The sequence below is a fragment of the Danio rerio genome, chromosome 14 (assembly GCF_052040795.2).
Source record: "Danio rerio strain M-AB ecotype USA chromosome 14, GRCz13ab, whole genome shotgun sequence".
Lineage (NCBI taxonomy): Eukaryota > Metazoa > Chordata > Actinopteri > Cypriniformes > Danionidae > Danio > Danio rerio.
In genome coordinates, this window is record NC_141034.1 from 33989570 (window position 1) to 34008485 (window position 18916).

The 18916-nt window shown below is 33.5% G+C and overlaps 2 protein-coding genes across 54 annotated transcripts in view; one reads left to right on the top strand and one right to left on the bottom strand.

The window, feature by feature from the left end:
- Positions 1-3952, top strand: part of cfap96 (cilia and flagella associated protein 96) — a 55715-nt gene extending 51763 nt beyond the window's left edge. For 3 of the 4 annotated variants that reach the window (XM_087280826.1, XM_087280840.1, XM_087280830.1), the window contains one exon: positions 3643-3952. The gene's annotated coding sequence lies outside the window, so the exon portion shown is untranslated. The remainder of the gene's footprint in view (positions 1-3642) is intronic. The other variant, XM_087280835.1, reaches the window with a different exon arrangement.
- Positions 1-18916, bottom strand: part of sorbs2b (sorbin and SH3 domain containing 2b) — a 100278-nt gene that overhangs the window by 20797 nt on the left and 60565 nt on the right. For 43 of the 50 annotated variants that reach the window (XR_015507544.1, XR_015507543.1, XR_015507542.1 and 40 more), the window contains 10 exons: positions 18311-18607; positions 16060-16204; positions 13930-14072; positions 11873-11939; positions 9930-10001; positions 9166-9367; positions 7876-7990; positions 4553-4636; positions 3715-3771; positions 82-131 (listed from right to left, as the gene is read on the bottom strand). Coding sequence is in view for 39 of the 50 variants with exons in the window: in XM_087281587.1 (XP_087137713.1) it covers positions 82-131; positions 3715-3771; positions 4553-4636; positions 7876-7990; positions 9166-9367; positions 9930-10001; positions 11873-11939; positions 13930-14072; positions 16060-16204; positions 18311-18607 (1232 nt within the window). In the remaining 11 variants the exon portion in view is untranslated. The remainder of the gene's footprint in view (positions 1-81; positions 132-3714; positions 3772-4552; positions 4637-7875; positions 7991-9165; positions 9368-9929; positions 10002-11872; positions 11940-13929; positions 14073-16059; positions 16205-18310; positions 18608-18916) is intronic. The other 7 variants (XM_087281589.1, XM_087281604.1, XM_087281580.1 and 4 more) reach the window with 2 other exon arrangements.

Consider the following 18916-nt stretch of genomic DNA (forward strand, 5'->3'; position numbering starts at 1 on the left):
TTCTATATTTGAAAAAAAAATCAATGTAATGAAATGCATAAATGTGTATGTCCAAAGCTAATGAATATACAGTAAACCTACCTTGATGGCCTTTCAAAGCTCCTGTCAGTGGATGGCTGATAAAGAGAGGTCTGAAACAGATGAAGAACACAAGAAAAAGGGTGAATTCCTCACTTAATGTCCACACATACTATAAAGTAGGTGCCTTAATACCCAGCGGCCTCTTTCACAAATCCAACAATGGTAAAAAAACAAAAAGGTGGTGATATTCCTTATGCCTGGATGTGGTGACATGGGCAGCTGTCTATTCCCATGGCAGCATTCGACCACTTACGAGGGTTTCTATGTCGAACAAAGCAGGAAATTCCTTATACACATGGCTGGAGTAGATAATCATCTTCCTGTTTGCTGAAGCTCTGAGTGGTGTTATCAGGAACAGCTCTTCAAACCAGCTGCAGACGCCCCTTGCGTTTTTTTAACCCTCTTTAAAAGTAGCCCAAGCACGCAGTACCAAGAATGTCTCTTCAGTGTGACACATTTGCATCTAGTCAACATAAATACAGCTCTGAGTGACAGACACCCAACTAGCAAGCTCAAAATTGGCTGGCAAACTCTACATGACAATTTTTAGCAATACTTTGTTTGGATTTACAACATTCCTCAAACCATAACTGTCACTACTACCAGCCTCTGAGTTATAATCTATCTTTAAAGAGGTAATTCACCCAAAACTGACAATTTGTCAATTACCTTAGCTTTCAATTGTCACAAGCCTATTTGTTTTTTTTCTCTATTGAACACAACAGAAGTTAGATTTAAAAAAAATGTTGATAAAACGTAACCATTGACATCAATAGTATTTGTTTTTCCTGCTATGGATGTCAATGATTTCTAACATTTTTGAAAATATATTGTGTTTAACAGAAAAAGGATTAAAGGTATGGACACACATTTGACCGAGAGTAAATGGTGAGAACTATCCCTTCATTCACATAGTAATTCATAAAATGGGTGACTTTGGGACAAACTTGCTTAATTAGTAAGATCTATGCCAAATAAAGTGTCTTGTTTAACTAGCCAACGCATAGTGTTAAGTGTTAGTGCTGTTTCAATCACACCTCCTTTCTTTGTAAATGAAGCTCATTATAGACGTGCCAAATTCACAATATTCAAGTCTGCAATGTTGAATGGGGTGGTAATCGCATGCAAAAAACAACATTAATGCATTCTTGATTAGTTTTTCTCCTTGACAGCCAGTGAACTATTTTTAAAAAGACATAAAAAAGCCACTCGGTGAAGAAGGATGTGTAATATGAACACTCAGAGGGCATGACCATACATCCTTCATGTACTATAAACACTTGGACAGAATGGACGGATGACAGCCAGCAGGAAATTCTCCTGTCTTATCATAAATACACAATGTAATAATAGACTGAACTTTACTTTCATAAAGACCATGTGGATGTACATGCAGGGCATTGATTCTTAGACATGGAACAACTGTAACTGTACTTTAATGTGTACTGTACATTTGTAAATAGCAGTATTACCACTGTTATAATAAGAAATGTTTGCTTGAGTACTCTCATTACACAAAACTCAAAAGTGACAAAATGTTTAATCAATGTTATACATTTAGATATAAAAAACATGTGTAACATAATCTTATATAAAATAGTTCATAGTTTGAAGTAAAAACAAATCTGCAACAATTTAATATACTATAAATTTAGCTCCAATAAATATATACATTTATGTTAGCATGCTTACAGTATGTATTTTGACAAGCTTTGATATCATATAGATCAGGGTTTCTGCCAAATTTAGTCAAATTAAATACTCTTTAAGACCTTTTTATGACCATGAAGAATGAAACGCTTATGTTTAATGCTTATAATGCTTTAATGCTTATAAAGGGCTAAACACAAAGAATTTTTTTAATGGCCCAGCAGAACGAAAAAAAAAAGATTAATTAGTTATTTCCTAGCCACATATTTGAAATAATGTCAAAACAAGCAGACCTTATACAGTAGTTGTAGACATAATTTTTTTTCCAACATAACTTTTTTTTAAACTCTTTAAAAGCTAAATGTATGCACAACAGACTGTTATAAAATTAGTTATAAACAGTTTTGAGATGTACAGTTGGATGTGTGTTGGATCAATTGGGTAGCTTCACTTAAACAAATGAAAATTAAGATCTGTTTAAAATTAAGACTTACAAGACAATATTTCAGTGAATTTAAGACTTTTTAAGGCCTAAAGTTTTGTTTTTGAAATTTAAGACTTTTTAAAACCCTGTGGATACCCTGTAGATGTCATATAGTAGTTCATCTATTCATTTTCCTTCAGTTTAGTCCCTGATTTACTGTATCAGGGGTTACCACAGTGGAATGAACCGCCAGCCAGTCTAGCATATATTTAATGCAGCAGATGCCCTTCCAGCCACAACCCAGTACTGGGAAACCATATAAGAGTTATATAAGTTAAACGTAAATATACATACATATATGTGTTTCATTTTTATGTCAGAGGCTCTAGTTTATATATATAAATTATAATATATATATCATTTATATAACATTGACAATATAATATTTCCGATTTTTTTTACAGACAATGACTTAGTTTACATGGACATCAGTAATCAAGTTATTTGCCTTTGCCTTAATCTGGATAAGACATTAATATAAATACAGTAAGTGTTTACACCAGTTGCTTTTTGAAAGTTTCTTACATCATCTCATTTTACATGTTATAGCACATAATTGGATCAACGTCATATTGTCACTATCCGCTATCCACGTTTCCTCCAGAGTTTCATGTAATTTCAGATGTTTCATTTTTAATTTGTCGACTTTAACTGCAGTTTGGCATTTTCACTTTCATTCAGAAACATTTCATGCATGACCCCGCGTGACAAACTGAGGTATTGGATGCGAGTACGAACTGCTGAAAGAGTTTTTTTTAATGGCATTTGACTCCGCATGCCAAATGGAGAAATAAACATCTGCATTTCACAATGCAGGTGTGTGTGGTCCTTCACTGACCTGGTAGGTGCAGAGAATAGTGTCAGACGTTTGCAAAATGCGGTGAAAATCCTACACAAAGGTAATAGTTTGTTTGCAGTGTTTACATGTCTGTACTACACTTCAATAATCTTACTAAATACTCCACGTCTTAATTAGATTTATGTTTAGTTTGATTATGACTTTAATAGGATTAAATGAATCAAAAATTGCTGTTTACATGGTAGACTCTTAATAGGAATATTATCTTAATCATATTAAAATCAGATAATTAGTGTCCTGTAAATGTACTCATTGACAATTCAGAAGTGACTAAAAAGCATAAGGAATTTGAGAGTTATAACATTGTATCATATAACAAAAAATGTATTTAAGTATCTGATCGAGTTTTGGTAGGGGAAAATACTGATTATGTTAGACAGGGAAATTGCATCAAAAAGTAAAGTTTTTTTCTTAATTTAATATGTTCCACATCTCAGGTATCAAGTAGTGTATTACTTCAATTTAAACAGTGAGCTTTGTGTTATAAGTGAAACTGTTAAATGAATGTCAAACATGTGAGGGTTGCAATGTGCATACTTCTATTAATAGCTTTCTCTCTCTCTTCCAGTCTGAGAGTACAACAAGTAAGCAGAGCAGTTAGTCATTCACTCACTTATTCCTTCATTCATTCACTCTTTACCTCCACTGGAAATCGAGGAGCGCTCTCTGGATTGTAATCCAGAAGTTTTTTTGGAGGCTTCACCCAAAGGAATGGAAGAGGGGAGGAACACAGAAACAGTAATGTAACAAGGAAAAAGTATGACTATAAACTACTAACACTGAACATATCCGCAACAAAACACTACACACCGCAATACTTCAGCTTTTAGGAACAGTTCACCCAGAAAATAAAATGTACTCACCATTTACTCACCCTTAAAAGATCATTACTCGATTTTTAATGTTAAATAGTTTTTAATGAACATCAAATAACATATTTTGAAAAATGTTGGTAACCAGAAGCCACTGGCATCTATTTTATTTTGGAAGTCAATGGCTACTGTTTTTTTCAAAATTCTTCAAAATATTGTCTTTTGTGTTCAACATGAAAATAAAAAACTCAAATAGTTAAAACAAGTGGAGGGTGAGTAAACAATGACAAATTTGCAGTTTTTGGATTAACTATCCCTTTCACAAAACTATGTCACGCCAAGCCTACAAAACTACACACACCTTGTGCAGTGAGCGACATAATCTACTTGCAAAATCATGCAGTGTATAGTAGTTAAAATGAAAAAGTAGTTTACTGTGTACTGAAAGACTGAAATGCTGGTAGGAGAAAGCAAGTCTGGTCTAAACAGAACCTGATATTAGTTATTCATCTAACTCAAACGTAAGGTATGTGTTACAGTGTCCAACCAGCCATTTCAGACATGATCATCTTGGACCGACAGCATGTGCAGCACGTATGTGACCTTTACACCCTCACACCAATCACAAGCCGCATGCTAACAGCACCAAACCAAAGCCACACTTACCGGCCGCCCAAACTCCAGTTCAGCAAAGAACTTATACCACGGCTCATTCTCTAAATCTATGTCCTCTGGACTTAAGTTACTTTTCTGGAGTTGAGAAGTCAAGCAGGAGAAGAAGATGAAAGGGAGGGTTGAAACTTAGGAATGTGACAGTGAGATGCAAAATGAAGAAAGTCTTTAGACAAGTAACAAATCAATGTTTTCACTTTGTAAAGTTCAACAGAGCACACAAAAAGTATTATGCTATATGTGGTATATATTAAGTTGAAAACAACAACAAAAGAAAGGCTATGGCAGGCAGTTTTAACGTTTATTCTATAAAACATAATAGCATCCTGTTTCATAGTGCTCTTTTACAACTGCTTATTATTTTGACATAATTTTAGATAATTATCCATGAAGTATTAGTACACATGATATTAGTACCAATGATTATACTTTAGGTACAACTACAAGTACCTGTTTAAAATATGGTAGATATCATACTACTACCCATTCAGAAGACACTATCTACTAAGTTAAATGAATAGTTAGGCTATTAATGGCCCATTTCTACTGAGTGCTAGAGTACGGTATGGGTCGGTATGCTTTTATGCTCGTTTCCACTGTCAAAAGGTACCAAAGGGTACCTAGCACAACAAAAGGGTACCAACAGGTGGAGCCAGACGCGCAGCTGAACGCTATTGGTTTACAGAGAAATGTCACTAGTGTGTGCAGAAGCCAGGAGAATGAAAACAATGGAAGCACCATTTTTAAATACACAGCCGAAACATTACACCAATATAATATATAATTGCAAGCCAGGGTCAATCCGAGCTCAAACAAACCTTGTCGTCGTCTTAAAGAACAACCACAAAGCCAAAAAGAAGAGCAGAATCTGCCCTGTGTCTTGTTGTTTTACGAGGCAGTCTAAAGCGGGAGTGGTTTCATTTTGTCCAGAGAGCTCGCAGCATGTCCAAATTTGAAATGACAAACTTCCTGAGCTGATGGTAATAATTCAGAAATGGACAGAGGCGAGAGTGAACCGCGACAGAACAAAGGAGAAGCCGGAAAAAAGGAGCAAATGATTCTTTCAGCAACCTAAAAGATGAACAAACTTCCAGGTGAATAATAACGATGAGAGGTTTATACTGACTGTATATGTTTTGTATCATTTATAAACCCAAATAAGGCCTAAATGTGAGTTTTGGGCATTTTTTTTTACATGTAATTGGTAACATTTCAGACTGTGAGTGTCTGTGTGTTCAAAATTTTTATTTATTTATTTATTTATATATAAATATATATATATATATATATATATATATATATATATATATATATATATATATATATATATATATATATATATATATACAGTATAATTGCAGACATTACAGTAGTCTATTTCACATTATCAATGATCTGCAGCTATAATCAGATCCTGTTCATAGAAACGTTAGTAATGAACATTTATTTATATGTAAGTATTCACGTATATACAGTAAAGCATTTGTTTAGTAAGATGTGCTTCTCATGTGCTTCTCATGCTAGGTACTAGCTTGATTTGAATATGTACCAATAAAGTATAATTATCTTATCAATCAGTATAAGTAATTATTGGAAAATAAACTAGTAGTTAAAAATAAGTACTAGTAGCATGAAAGTAGATACTAGAATATTTATTTTTGATTGTTAAACCAGCTTGCCATAGTTTTTTTCTCTCTTTTTCTTTAACCCTACTATCCAGCAGAGGGCAGCAGCGTATAACACATGCTCAGTGCACAAGGACAAACGGTTCCAGCAGGAGCAAATTGGTTTTCCTAACTTTATTAGTGACCTTGACCACATTACGCTCCAATGGACTCACGGTTTATCCGTTTCAGCAAGTGACAGGTTTGCTGAAGCACTTCAGCTTGTTCATGGCAAATGTTTGAGGTAATTATTTTAACATATATAGAACAGTTATCATCTAACTAGCACCGTTGACATGCATGTTGTCAATACAATTCTATTAATATACAAGAGTTACTCTGTTTAGTCAATCAGCATATAATGCTTCATGCCTGCGGCGCTGCTGACACCATGGACTCGCCAATTGATAGCATTTCATTACTAGCATGTGTTTTACGATCTGTCTATACCCATACAGCCAAGGGGTGTAAGATCAATATGCTTCTCCCTTCAAATGCTAAACTCTGTGCCTCATAAACTTTATGAAGCTAAATTCAAACAAACCACAAATAATTACAATAAAATAAATAGTTAAAATTAAATGATTTATATAATTTATAAAATGATTTATATAGTTTTATCTATTATATAACTACCCGATCCTAACCCAAATTTAAACCCTAACCAGAGTACATAGTACATAGTATGTACTTTTAATTAATTATTACTATTAGTATTTAAATAGTTACACAGTAACAAGTACACCTTAAAATGAAGTGTAAACAATTATAATGTTTAAAATTATGCTGACAGTGTATTACTCATTTCATTTCATCTGGGTCTTCACACAAAAATGAAAGTAGTACTAGTACTTGTAGTATTTAGGAGCTGTTAGTGTCTGTCATTTAGTGTTTTTTCGCCCCATATATACTGGTACCAATGAAACAGAGTAGGATAGTACTTATTCGATAGTAATACTAGATACTCGTAACTATTAATTAGATATTAGTAGTAATATTATAAAAAAAAAATATTTCATAGAAGTTAAAACCTATTCATTTGGTACTAGGACATATTAAACAAATACTTTTTGACTGATGTAACGTTCATAATTTTATATACAGACAGAAAGCAAAAATCAAAAAAGACATAAAAATCAAGGCCATAAATCTGATCAAACTACATTTTAATTTGAAGTTGACATCTAAAAATTAAGTAGACAGTAGTACTTATTTGATAGTACTATTATTTACTCATAAGTATTAAACAGATACTAGTAGTATATTTAGAGTTTATTTTCTTGTTTAATAGGTACTAAGACTTAAACCTTTAGTACTAGTATATATTAAACAGATTTAAATACTTAATTATTTGACTATCATAAACTAACTAGTAACAGTGATCATCCTACTGTTCATAATTGTTTTTTTTTACTTATCTTTTAAAGTGCAGTTCAATTTAAGATTTTAATATTAATTAAAACAAATGTTGGTAACATATTGAATATGCACTAGCATCCAATAAAAATACCAGTATCAATTTAATTAGTTGTATAAGTTCTAGTAGTATAATGAATCAGTACTACAATCTCATAAATCAGAAGTATTCAACACATAAGTAGAAGTGTGAAATAAAAGCTGTTTATTAATGTGAATACACTAAAGATTACTTACCGCTCTCTCCTGTTCTAAAACAGATGATTTTCCAGGCTCATAGTCAAAGATGCTCCTTGGCTCTGCTCTGTATTTCCGTGTGTCCACTTTTCTATCAGGAGGCCCCCATTCATTCCTGCAGGACAACAAATATTGCTTTGAATCCAGCCATCTATTTAAACCCTTTACTTTTGATTGCACTTTTTAGCTATAGACCTGAGAATAAAATGTCCAACTTAATTTAATTCAATTAAATTCATGCTTATTTCTATAGCGCTTCTACAATGTAGATTGTGTCCGAGCAGCTTAAAATATAAGTTCTAGTAAATGTAAACTGTGTCAGTCCCGTTTTAAGATTTGAAGTTCAGTTTAGTTCAGTTCAATGTGTTTTTTTAATTCTTGAAAATCTTCAATGCTTTGAATTGAACTGATGTTTATAAGGTGAAAAAAATATATGTAAGTGAATGTAAGTCTACATCACCAGGGAAAAAATCCATGATTTGGAGGGGTTTTCCAAAACTTTTGCCAATACAGTGAGTGTAAATTTTGGTCACATTTTATTTTGATGGTCTCTTTGTTGAATTTAAGTTACATTGCATTTACATGCCAACTAATTTTCATTAGATTGTAAGTAGACTGTAAAGTTGGGGTAAGGGTAAGGGATAGGGTTAGTGTAAGTTGAAATATACGTAAAGTTTCTAATAGTCAGTTAAATGTCTGTTGAAGGAGCAGTATAAACAGATATTAAGCAGACAGTCTACTAACACTCAAATGGACCATCAAAATAAAGTGTTAACTGCATTTTTTATATATTTATTTCATAATTTTATATTTTTTCTAAAACTACTAAAAAATTGAAGCCATAGATGAGAACAATCTACATTACAAATCTGAAGTTGACTTCTAAAAGATTTGCTTGCATGAGATTTTATTTTATTGTTTATATTTCTCACAAAATTTATGAAGTACAACTCGTATTCAAAAGCTGTATGGACAATCTATAGGTATTTGATTGGAATTCAGCATCTAACAAACTATCATAGCAAACCTTTTTGTTTTCAGACATTTTCCTTCAGAAAATATGTTATGGATGTTGTGATTAACTCTTGCAGTTAAAATGTATGATTTTACATATGAATGGCTGTAGCAAAGTAATAGCCTGACAGTTTTATGAGCAAAATTTTTAAGCTTTAAAATGTATGACTTAAGACTTGTCATGATTGCCCTTTGAAGACAATATTATGGTAGCCAGTGACAGTTCCGAAACTGAGGAATATTGTTGTTGTATATTTATACATTAGTAATTCTCACATGTCTGGTGTGCTTCTGCCTCTCTGTGGAGCCTCTCTTTCAATGGGTCTCTGCTGTGTGGAGGTTGATGTGGGCAGGGGAGAGGCGACGGGCAGCCTGAAAGCATATATGCCATTGTCGGAAACACTCTTGCTTATGGGCCGGTAGGTGCTGGTTTTTGGTGCAGGATGAGCCTGGACAGCATTAGGGGCAGCTTGCTTATCTAAAAAGAATAGCAACAATGGAAAGTAATATAAATGAGAACTTTTTTATAGAAAATAATTTTTTTTTTACATTACTTAGATTAGCAGAAGTCGTTACTAATTCACCAACATCACTTTAGAGCTAGTATTTGAATGATTCTCTTTAGTAATATCTAAAGTGATGACTAAATAGGCCATTATTGCTAACATTTTAAGATTATAAGGTCTGCACCCTTCTGCCAACACATGTCTCTCACCAGTGCCGATATACAGCCACATCGCACGACTACTAGTGAGATATTGCTCATATATATATATATATATATATATATATATATATATATATATATATATATATATATATATATATATATATATATATATATATATATATATATATATGCACATTGCAATAAAATTAATTATTATTTATTATATGTATCATTCTTTTTTAAAAATAATAATAATAGTGATACAATATTTGTACTATTCCTTAATCACACTGTTGTTTTGTCCTACATTTACTTGTTTGTTTAATTTTCTGGCATCAACAATCTATTTTAATGTGAAACAATAGGAAACCTTGTTTGGAAGTAGTTGTGGCTGGACTTGTAACAGGATCTGTGGCAGTTCGGGACCCGGACCACTCGATCTCTGTGAAAACAAATAAACACGATTAACATGGATTACACACATACTGTAACACAAACAAGCTCCACACAGAGACCTTTAAACTTAAAACAAACACATTTATTTATATGCAGGATGTGGAATGAAGACAACTAAAACGACATAAGATGTGAAATGAAGGTGCTGATCTAGTGACCCCTGTAATCTCCCAGGCAAACCCACTGACAGCCAGTAATGAACGCACTTCTAATTCACAGCCTGCTGAGTAAAGCTCTTTTATTGTCGCTCCTTTTAGGTGGCCTTAAATTGCCCTTCCCTGCAAAAAAAAAAAAAAACTACCCTCTTAGCAGACTGTTCACAGTCGCACCGAAAATATAGCTCTTTAACTTGTCATATTTAATTTAAACAACAACAGCACACTGTATTTCCATCAAATCACAAAACAGTTACTTATTTTTACATGATCATGTATCTGTCTTTTTATTGCTATGTGCAGTAGCAAATAAAATGCTTTAAAGAAGTCTAAATAAGGGAATAATATGTTGGTTTGTCAGTGAGCTATGACAAGAAAATTGTAAGCGAAATAGACTTGTTCTGCTTTTCTGATTAGGTCACAAAACTGGAGGAAGTTAAGTTAATAAAGCATTTATAAACATACAATGCAACTATTATTATATGCTGGAATAATAAGATATATGAATCTTAATTTGAATAGTGTAACCATTTACTTAAATGAACTTAAAATTACTTAAAAAAACACCAACTATTCTACACCAACTATATATATATATATATATATATATATATATATATATATATATATATATATATATATATATATATATATATATATATATATATATAAACTGCTTACTAACATTTATTATTGTAGAGTTTATGCTTAACAAATAAGGGATCAACTATTTGCTAATGCATTAATAAATGGTTCATAGTGTACACAGAAATAAAGGAATAGGAGCTGTGGCTGGGGTTGTGCCTTTTTAAAAGATACATATTTGTACACAAAGAGTCCACAGTGGTACCTCAAAGGTGCAGATTAGTGCCCAAATGTACCTAAAAATACCTTTAAGGTACCATTATAGACCCTTCAGGTACAAATGTGTACCTTTTGAAAAGGTACTGCCCTGGTGACAGCTCATGTACCTTAAGTTATATCAAAAGTATTTTAATATAGTATTATATATCACTTCAGTTAACATTTATTTCTTTACCAGCATCAGTACTAATGAAATGACCAAAGATGCATTCATTTTAAACATTTTAATCCTTTAGATTGTCATGTTTACATAATGCCTCTGTTGTTTTGAATAAAAACGAGTGAAATCAATTTGTTTCAGTGTATTAATGGCTAAGAAGAGTTTTGTAGTATTATTACAGTCAATGATTATGTAAGTCAGTGACCAGAAACAGTTCATTTTAAGGCGTTGTTATTTTTTGCCAAGTGCCAAACAAAAACTGCTCCATTCATACTTATACAAATATGTCGTTATATACTGTACATACAAATCAAACTCTAAAATTCACAATGAATGCATAATAATAAACACAGCATTTTGAGGTAAACATAAAAAAAATTACATAATTATTTTGAAAGTGTTTCAAACCAAATGGAAGGCTGTTAACATATAACGCATTAACCTTTGTTTAAATGGCAGTGAGATATAAATAATCTGATTTTTTATTTATTTTTGGTCCTGAAGGTCCCGAGAGGAACTATATTATTCGATGTACAAAAATAAACAAAGATTAAACATTAAATGCTCAATAAAACTTTAGCCAAACTGAAAAAGGAGCTAAATAGATGTCTATAAACATGCACACATGCATTTATAGGCAACACAAAAGACAAATAAATACAAAAGATTCAGTCTTACCTGTTTTAGGCACCACATGAATCTGTTTGAACATGGTCTTGTACCAATCTTTTGGCCTGTCAACAGACTAAAACAACACACAAACAAGCATTTTTTAGCTTTCAGGCCTTCCCTCACAGATTAAGATTCCAGAGTCCAGAAACATAGTTTAGGAAACAAACAGCAACCCGAATGAGCTCCATGACCTTGAGTCCAAAAGTCTGGATCTAAAAGCTGCTATAAAAAAAATGCTGATGCAATTGGCTTGTCTGTGTGAAGCTGAGAGAGACTCATCACTGTCTGCTGGTCCATCAATGATGCTGAGCGCAGCTGCCTGTTTCCCCAAGGCTAAATAAAGCTCTGTGTGGGAAAATGCAATTTAGCGCACAAATCAAAACAGCCAGTCCCGTGTGACCAGAGACCGATTGAAGATTAATTCTGGAATGAACATTTATAGGTATGCACTTCCGACAATGTGTCCACTGCCAATAAAGTGTTAGGAGGCGAACATTTCTCAAAATGAATTTTATAGTTTATAATGTTTGTCATACTTTTGCTTGCATGTTAAATGAGTGGTAGTTACAGTACAAAGTCTTCTTTAGCGTTAGGTATTTGTATAAGGTTCAATTATAATAAAACGTGATGGTAACTTTAGAAGAATGGTCCATTAGTATATATATATATATATATATATATATATATATATATATATATATATATATATATATATATATATATATATAGTTTGTTCATGTTAGTAAATAACTAACCATTTTTTATAATTAAATAATGGTTAATTAAATAATTAATGGTCCATTAAAATAAATTACCAATGTGACAGTTTGGCATTTTACCATGTGTTCATTGTTTATGTTTGGTACTTATAAAATTACTTAATAATTATTCTGAGCAAAAATTACATTTCTTATTTTTATTGTTTTAGTTTTTGTCTTGTTTCTAATGAAAATACCCACAAATTCTAAAATCAAGAACTTTTTTATAGACAAGTAAAAGATCTTGTTTTCAGGAATAATATCTCAAAATTAAGTGAGTTTTCTCTTAAACAAAGCAAAATAATCTGCCAATGGGGTACGTTAAACACTGCAATTCTCATTTTCGCTTTGGAATTAGAATATACAGACCCTTTTAATGCATGTAAACAAAAACAGTGGTCCCAAAGCATTTCCTGTTTTACATTTTTAATTTCTACAGCTTCCAAAAATCCAAAAAGACCCACATATTGATAAATAATGTTATGATAGCTGTGTTAATAATAAGTTATGATTAAATTGTCTTTTGTTACAGTTATGAAATAGTTTGATAACAAGCAGGAAACGTTCATGGTCCATTCACATAACCACATTGAATTGATTGGTCTATAGGGATATATATGCAGATATTGGGACAAAAAAAAACAAACAAAAAAAACAAGAGCTCTATGTAAGAGAAGCATTTTTTGCTGTTTCTATCAATCTATATGAGTAAATTATAACTATTGCACAGTGCAAATAAGCTGCTGTTTTGTCAAATTAGGCATTCTATATGATAATTAAACTGGCAAATTATTTCATTACATGCTATTTCCATAACCAGAATGCTGTAAAATACGTTTATACGTATAGTACAAGTTGTGAGCATAAAATTGAAATAGAAATGTCAAGATAAAAAAATCACACACTCAAAAAAATGATGTTGCTATTTGCAAATTTACTTATATAAGTTAAACTTATTTAAAATGAGCTGAAATACTTTAGTTTTTTGAGGACAACTTGTTTTGTTTCTTCCACAAACATCTATAAAAACTAATAAGTTTACTTAATTCCTTCACATAGTCCCAAAACAAATTAATTGTGTGGAATTCTTAATTTTTACAGTGCAAGTCAACAAATTAAAAATAAAAAACATCAAAGTAATAAAATACTTTATAAATTTTTTTATAAAACACCTTAATTTTGTATTTTGCTACTTGTGTGCTTAACAATAATATATAATATAGTAGCAAATAATTATATCTATTCTAAACAACACAGCATCAATATAAAACAAAAGTAAAAGACTCCTGAATGACAGTCGCTCACCGTCCGTATTGCTATGGGAATCCCAGACTCATCCACAGGACCGATGCCAGTATAGTGCGGAGCTTTCCCTGCTGTTTCTCTCCTGTCAGTATGCGGTGCTCGGGCAGGAGGATCTACGTTGGCGTAGATTGGAGTGCTGGAGGCTGATGGGAGGAAAGCAGGGTCAGCTTTTGGGGGTGTGCGAGTTTCTAGTAATTCCCTTTGAGCTAAGCAACATTCCCATGTCTGTAACTGTGAAATACAGCCAGGTCAGGAACTGTTATTCCAAATCGGGAGAAAAAAATCCATTAATATGTTGACTCCAGCATTCTGACATAGAATAATAATCCACACTCCAGTCTACGGCCATTCAGACTGAAACCCTTTTGGGGAGAAGTCTAGCAAAACGAGCTCTGATTCGGAGACAAAGGCCAGCCTCACGCACACAGACACTTTAATCCCAGTGTCTCAGCTCCTCCCTCAGCCCCGTTCAGACTGGAGCTTTAATCCCTGGCATTTGCCACTTGGGATTAGAGAGATCGCGGGCGCGCATTCAGAGCGGAGCAGGTTGGGATACGCTTAGTGTCACACGGCCGGTAAGCAGCACTGCAGTCAGGTCACGCTTTCATACTCATTAGTGCTTCATTAGAGCCTGGCACATCTCACTGGTGACTTCTCACAGTCCAGGGAGAGCATTTTCACAGCTTTACTGCAACACTTATGACATCTATTTAGGTTGTGCTTATATTTACAGATGAACAGGTGGATGTTGAGATCTACTTTTACATCAGCAATGGCCATTTACAGCTGAAGTCAGAATTATTAGCATCCCTGAATATTTTTCCCCAATTTCTGTTTAAAGGAAGAAGATTTTTTTTCAACACATTTCTAAACATTCACTAATTTCTGCTAAAACTAAAATAATCTTAAAAGAAATTTATTTTATTAAAAATTATCTTAAAGAAAGTCTAATTATGCTAATTGTAATGTATGGCTCTTTTTTTATTAATGTCCAGAAATACAGCTTTCCTATAGCAATGAACAATTTCTTTAGGTGTGGCAATCATAAGCGGAATAATTTAAACAAGTCTGTTTAATAATTATAAAATAATGCAAAAATATGGCCATTCTTCATTTAATATTTACATAAATGCATGAATATTTCGAGAATTATTTTTACATGTTCAGGTCTTTAGTGACCCTGGACTATACAGTATAGTATATTTGAATGAATCATTCAAATCATTCAAATCAGATTTGAATGATTCATCTGATGCATCTGAATCATTCAAAAGGACAGGTTTGTAAGAGTATTTCATTCACAGATCAGACTGCTTCGATCACATTATATGTTTTTGTATGTGTAAAAAAAGACTATCCTTATTTAATTTGGGAATCAGACTGAACTGATCATTTTTGATCGACTAAAAAAAACTTGATTAAGGACTGAGTAATTTTGGACATTTGTCAATGAATCAGACACCCTTGTTAACACTTAATAAAAAGGACAGGTCAGTCAAAGTCTTGAAAGAGTCATCAGACTGAACTCATTGTATGTTTTTGACTCACTAAAAAGTTTTAGTTTGTAAGATCAATTTGTTCATGAATCATTTGGCAAGCTGTATGTTTTAAATTAACAAGAAAAGATCTGCTTTTTAGCATAATACTTTGCTGTTCATATTTTAAATGTACTTTCGGGAGTAATTTGTTTGTGAATCAAGTATGTGTTTTTGATTCACTCAAAAGGACTGACTTTAAGAGTCTTTGGAAGTCATTTGTTCATAAATCAGACTACACAGATCACATTGTAGTTATGATTCATTCATAAGGACAATCTTAAGAGACTCAGTTGTTCATGAGTCAAACTTTGGACAATTTGGAAAACCTTTATTTGATCCACTTCAAGTGTTGACTAATGTAGTCACACTATATGGTTTTGATTCATTATTTAGGAATATGTTTCATATTATAGACATTTTATAAGGTTATACAACATGTGGCTGTGGTTATACTAGCTACAAAATTATATGCAACTACCTAATTCAGAGTTTAGCTTCTACAATTGATGAAATCAATAATGAAATTCTGAACATCATACACACACACACACACACGTGCACAAGAAAGTGTGCATTCAGCTTCAGCACTCACCAGTGGTTCTAGCCTGCTGCTGCATTGCTGTAATACTGGGACTCAGTGAAGGAGGAGGAGGGTATGTTGACGGAGAGAAGGGTCTCTGGATGTGACTACGAGGACTTGCTGGCACACTCAGACCACCGTTTACAGTCATCTGGCCCTGCACAACACAACACAGAACCCTATTAACTGAAGAACCATCTTTAGGAGTAATAAACAGCATTAAGATTGTACTATTATGTCTCAGTTGACTTTGGATAAAGAACAGAACAACAAACAATAAAAACAAAACCCCAACAAACTCGTAGTGCACAAAAAGTGCCCACCTACATAGACAAGTGTTAGTATACAAAGAGAGCCATAATTTGAGCAGTATAAAAAGAAATCTCAACTAAACCATGTTCTCCTGCTTCTAAAGATGGTGTCATACTGAAAAAAAGGCAGCACAACAACACGACGATCTGAATGCCAAAGGTGTTAGTGAAGACCCTCAAGACCCCTATGAACAGTTTATAAATGTAAAGGTGATTAGTATTGCTATAACCCAAGATGTTACAGTGAAAAGAAAGGCAGAAGCTGTTAAATGTGAACACTGAACAAGTGATTCTGGCATCTGTTCAACCAGCTACTAAAATTAAGTGTAATGAAACCATCGAAATGAAACAATACATTTTGAAAGAAATAAGAATGAGACAGGAAAAACGAAAGGAGAATTTTTAATTTGAAAGCATTTATACAATTAAAGGGGACATATTATGAAAATGACCAAATACAGAGTACCAAATAGCTAAAAAAAAGTTCTGGTGCATGTTAAATACAAATACAAAAACGTAATTTAAAAGATTGGGATCGATAAAAATCTATTTTTAAAATATTTTTGGAGAAAATGGTTTTTTGAGATGCATTCCAGAGCAGCACAATTTCACATTGCAGTGATATTTTGTTTTACATACAGTATGTGCGCCCAGCGCTGGTGATATCAGTTTTTTATTGGAGTGGGATGAGTAGAACCAGACCGGTTACATTAGTTCTGTAAATAAAATTGATTGAATGAGTGTATTGGACCACATCAGGAGGAACTGTGCAAGCAAACCTCACTCTCCTGGCGTCAAGTGGACTACCTAGATCCTCTAGTCTTCAGTGTCCTTATTAGCTGTTGTTTGAATGCAATCTATTCAGTATTTTTTGTAGGGATGTCCAGATTCGAGCACGTGATTGGAAATCGGGCCCAATCGAGCAGTTTCAGACTCGATCGGAATCGAACATTACATCCAGATCAGGAATCAAATATATATGAAAAAAAATTAATAAGAAAAAAAAACCTTAAATCTACCCAGAAGAACTTTCAAAATGACTGCAAAGAGTGTTTTAATTGTATATATGTAATGTAATGTAATGTAAATAAATGTATTACAAATAAAGAATGGCTCTGACACCTTCAAACGCCACCGCGCATTCACTGCGTGTCAGTATTGCCTTCTGAGGCGCAAGTCATTTACTAAACAAAGAAAAGATTGACGCAGCTTCTCATACCACAGCAAATTACATTTTTACTGTTGATATTTGGCGCCAGTTAGTCAGGAAGTGACGGTTTTGTTCACTTTGATGGAAGCACTGCTTTTATTCGCACTTCTTTTATGCAATTATCCAGTTTTGCGCGTAAAGTTTATTCGCATTTTTGGATGGGAACATAGCTACTGAGATTTGCAGTCTCAGCTTGCATCATCAAGGCTGCATATAGTTACTATTGGAAAGCTTTAATTTAACTGAAGTGAATGCAGCCATCAGGCACATGCACAGATTGGGTTCAACCTGTGCAGTGCACGTGCCCTTTTTCCTCTTGGAAAAAAGTGCCTTGTAAAAACAAAAATGAAAAGTGCCCCCTAGTCCACCAACCCAACCCCCCACCACCACCGCTCCAATCTATTTAACTTTTCATAAAAATATTAAAAACACGGGACAGTGGAACAGGATGTTAACAGGATGGAATGGTAAAATACGGGAGAATCTTGACAAAAAAAGGGAGAGTATGCATATGTTTGACAGGTATGCATATGCGTTTTGAGATTTGATTAAAATTATCTAACAATTGATTGTGAAGCTGAATTGCATAAAAAAAACCATATATCATATAACAACAAAATATCATCATAATTTCAAAATCAAATGTTGAATATGGCCCCTTTAAAATTGAAAAAGAGGAATTCTTGAAAAAACTAGAAGCTGTAAGACAGAAAAGAGCGTCCAGTAGTCGTTGAATAGTTACATTAATGTTGCTAGCTGCACGGGAGTGTAACCCCATGCTGTCTGTGACAACACTCATCTGGCTGAGTGTTGGTGAAGGGGTACGAGAGCCGCCCTCGGGGCCCAGTCCAAACCCCCTCAACTCCTCCAGCACTGCAGTGGATGCTTCGCTCTGAGTACAGGATGAGCAGCGGTCGGGGGAGTGAGGGCCTGCTGGAGAAAAGGTCTCAGGTCTGATGAAATCGAGGGAGAGTCTGAGCCGGTTATGGGACTGTGCTGTTCCAGGATAGCTCTGTTTGAGGAGGACTGGCACCTCAGGCTGAATGACAGAGAGCAGAGTGGCACAGATGAGATTTAGCAGTTGGCACAGCATGGTGGAGAGACGCAGTGTTGTGATGAAGCTGGCGGCTGTGCATTAGAAAGGATGAAGGTGTTAAAATGTATGAGAACAAAATGTTAATGCACATAATCCTAAAAAAGAACACTCAGACCTGCATGACAATCATAATGGTGACACTTTAATTTTTATATTCACCTTTGTCTTGTAGAAATTTAAAAAGAAAAAGGTGACACTTTTGTTTAGATCACAATTATGCTATAAACTACTGGTTTATTAACTGTCTATTAT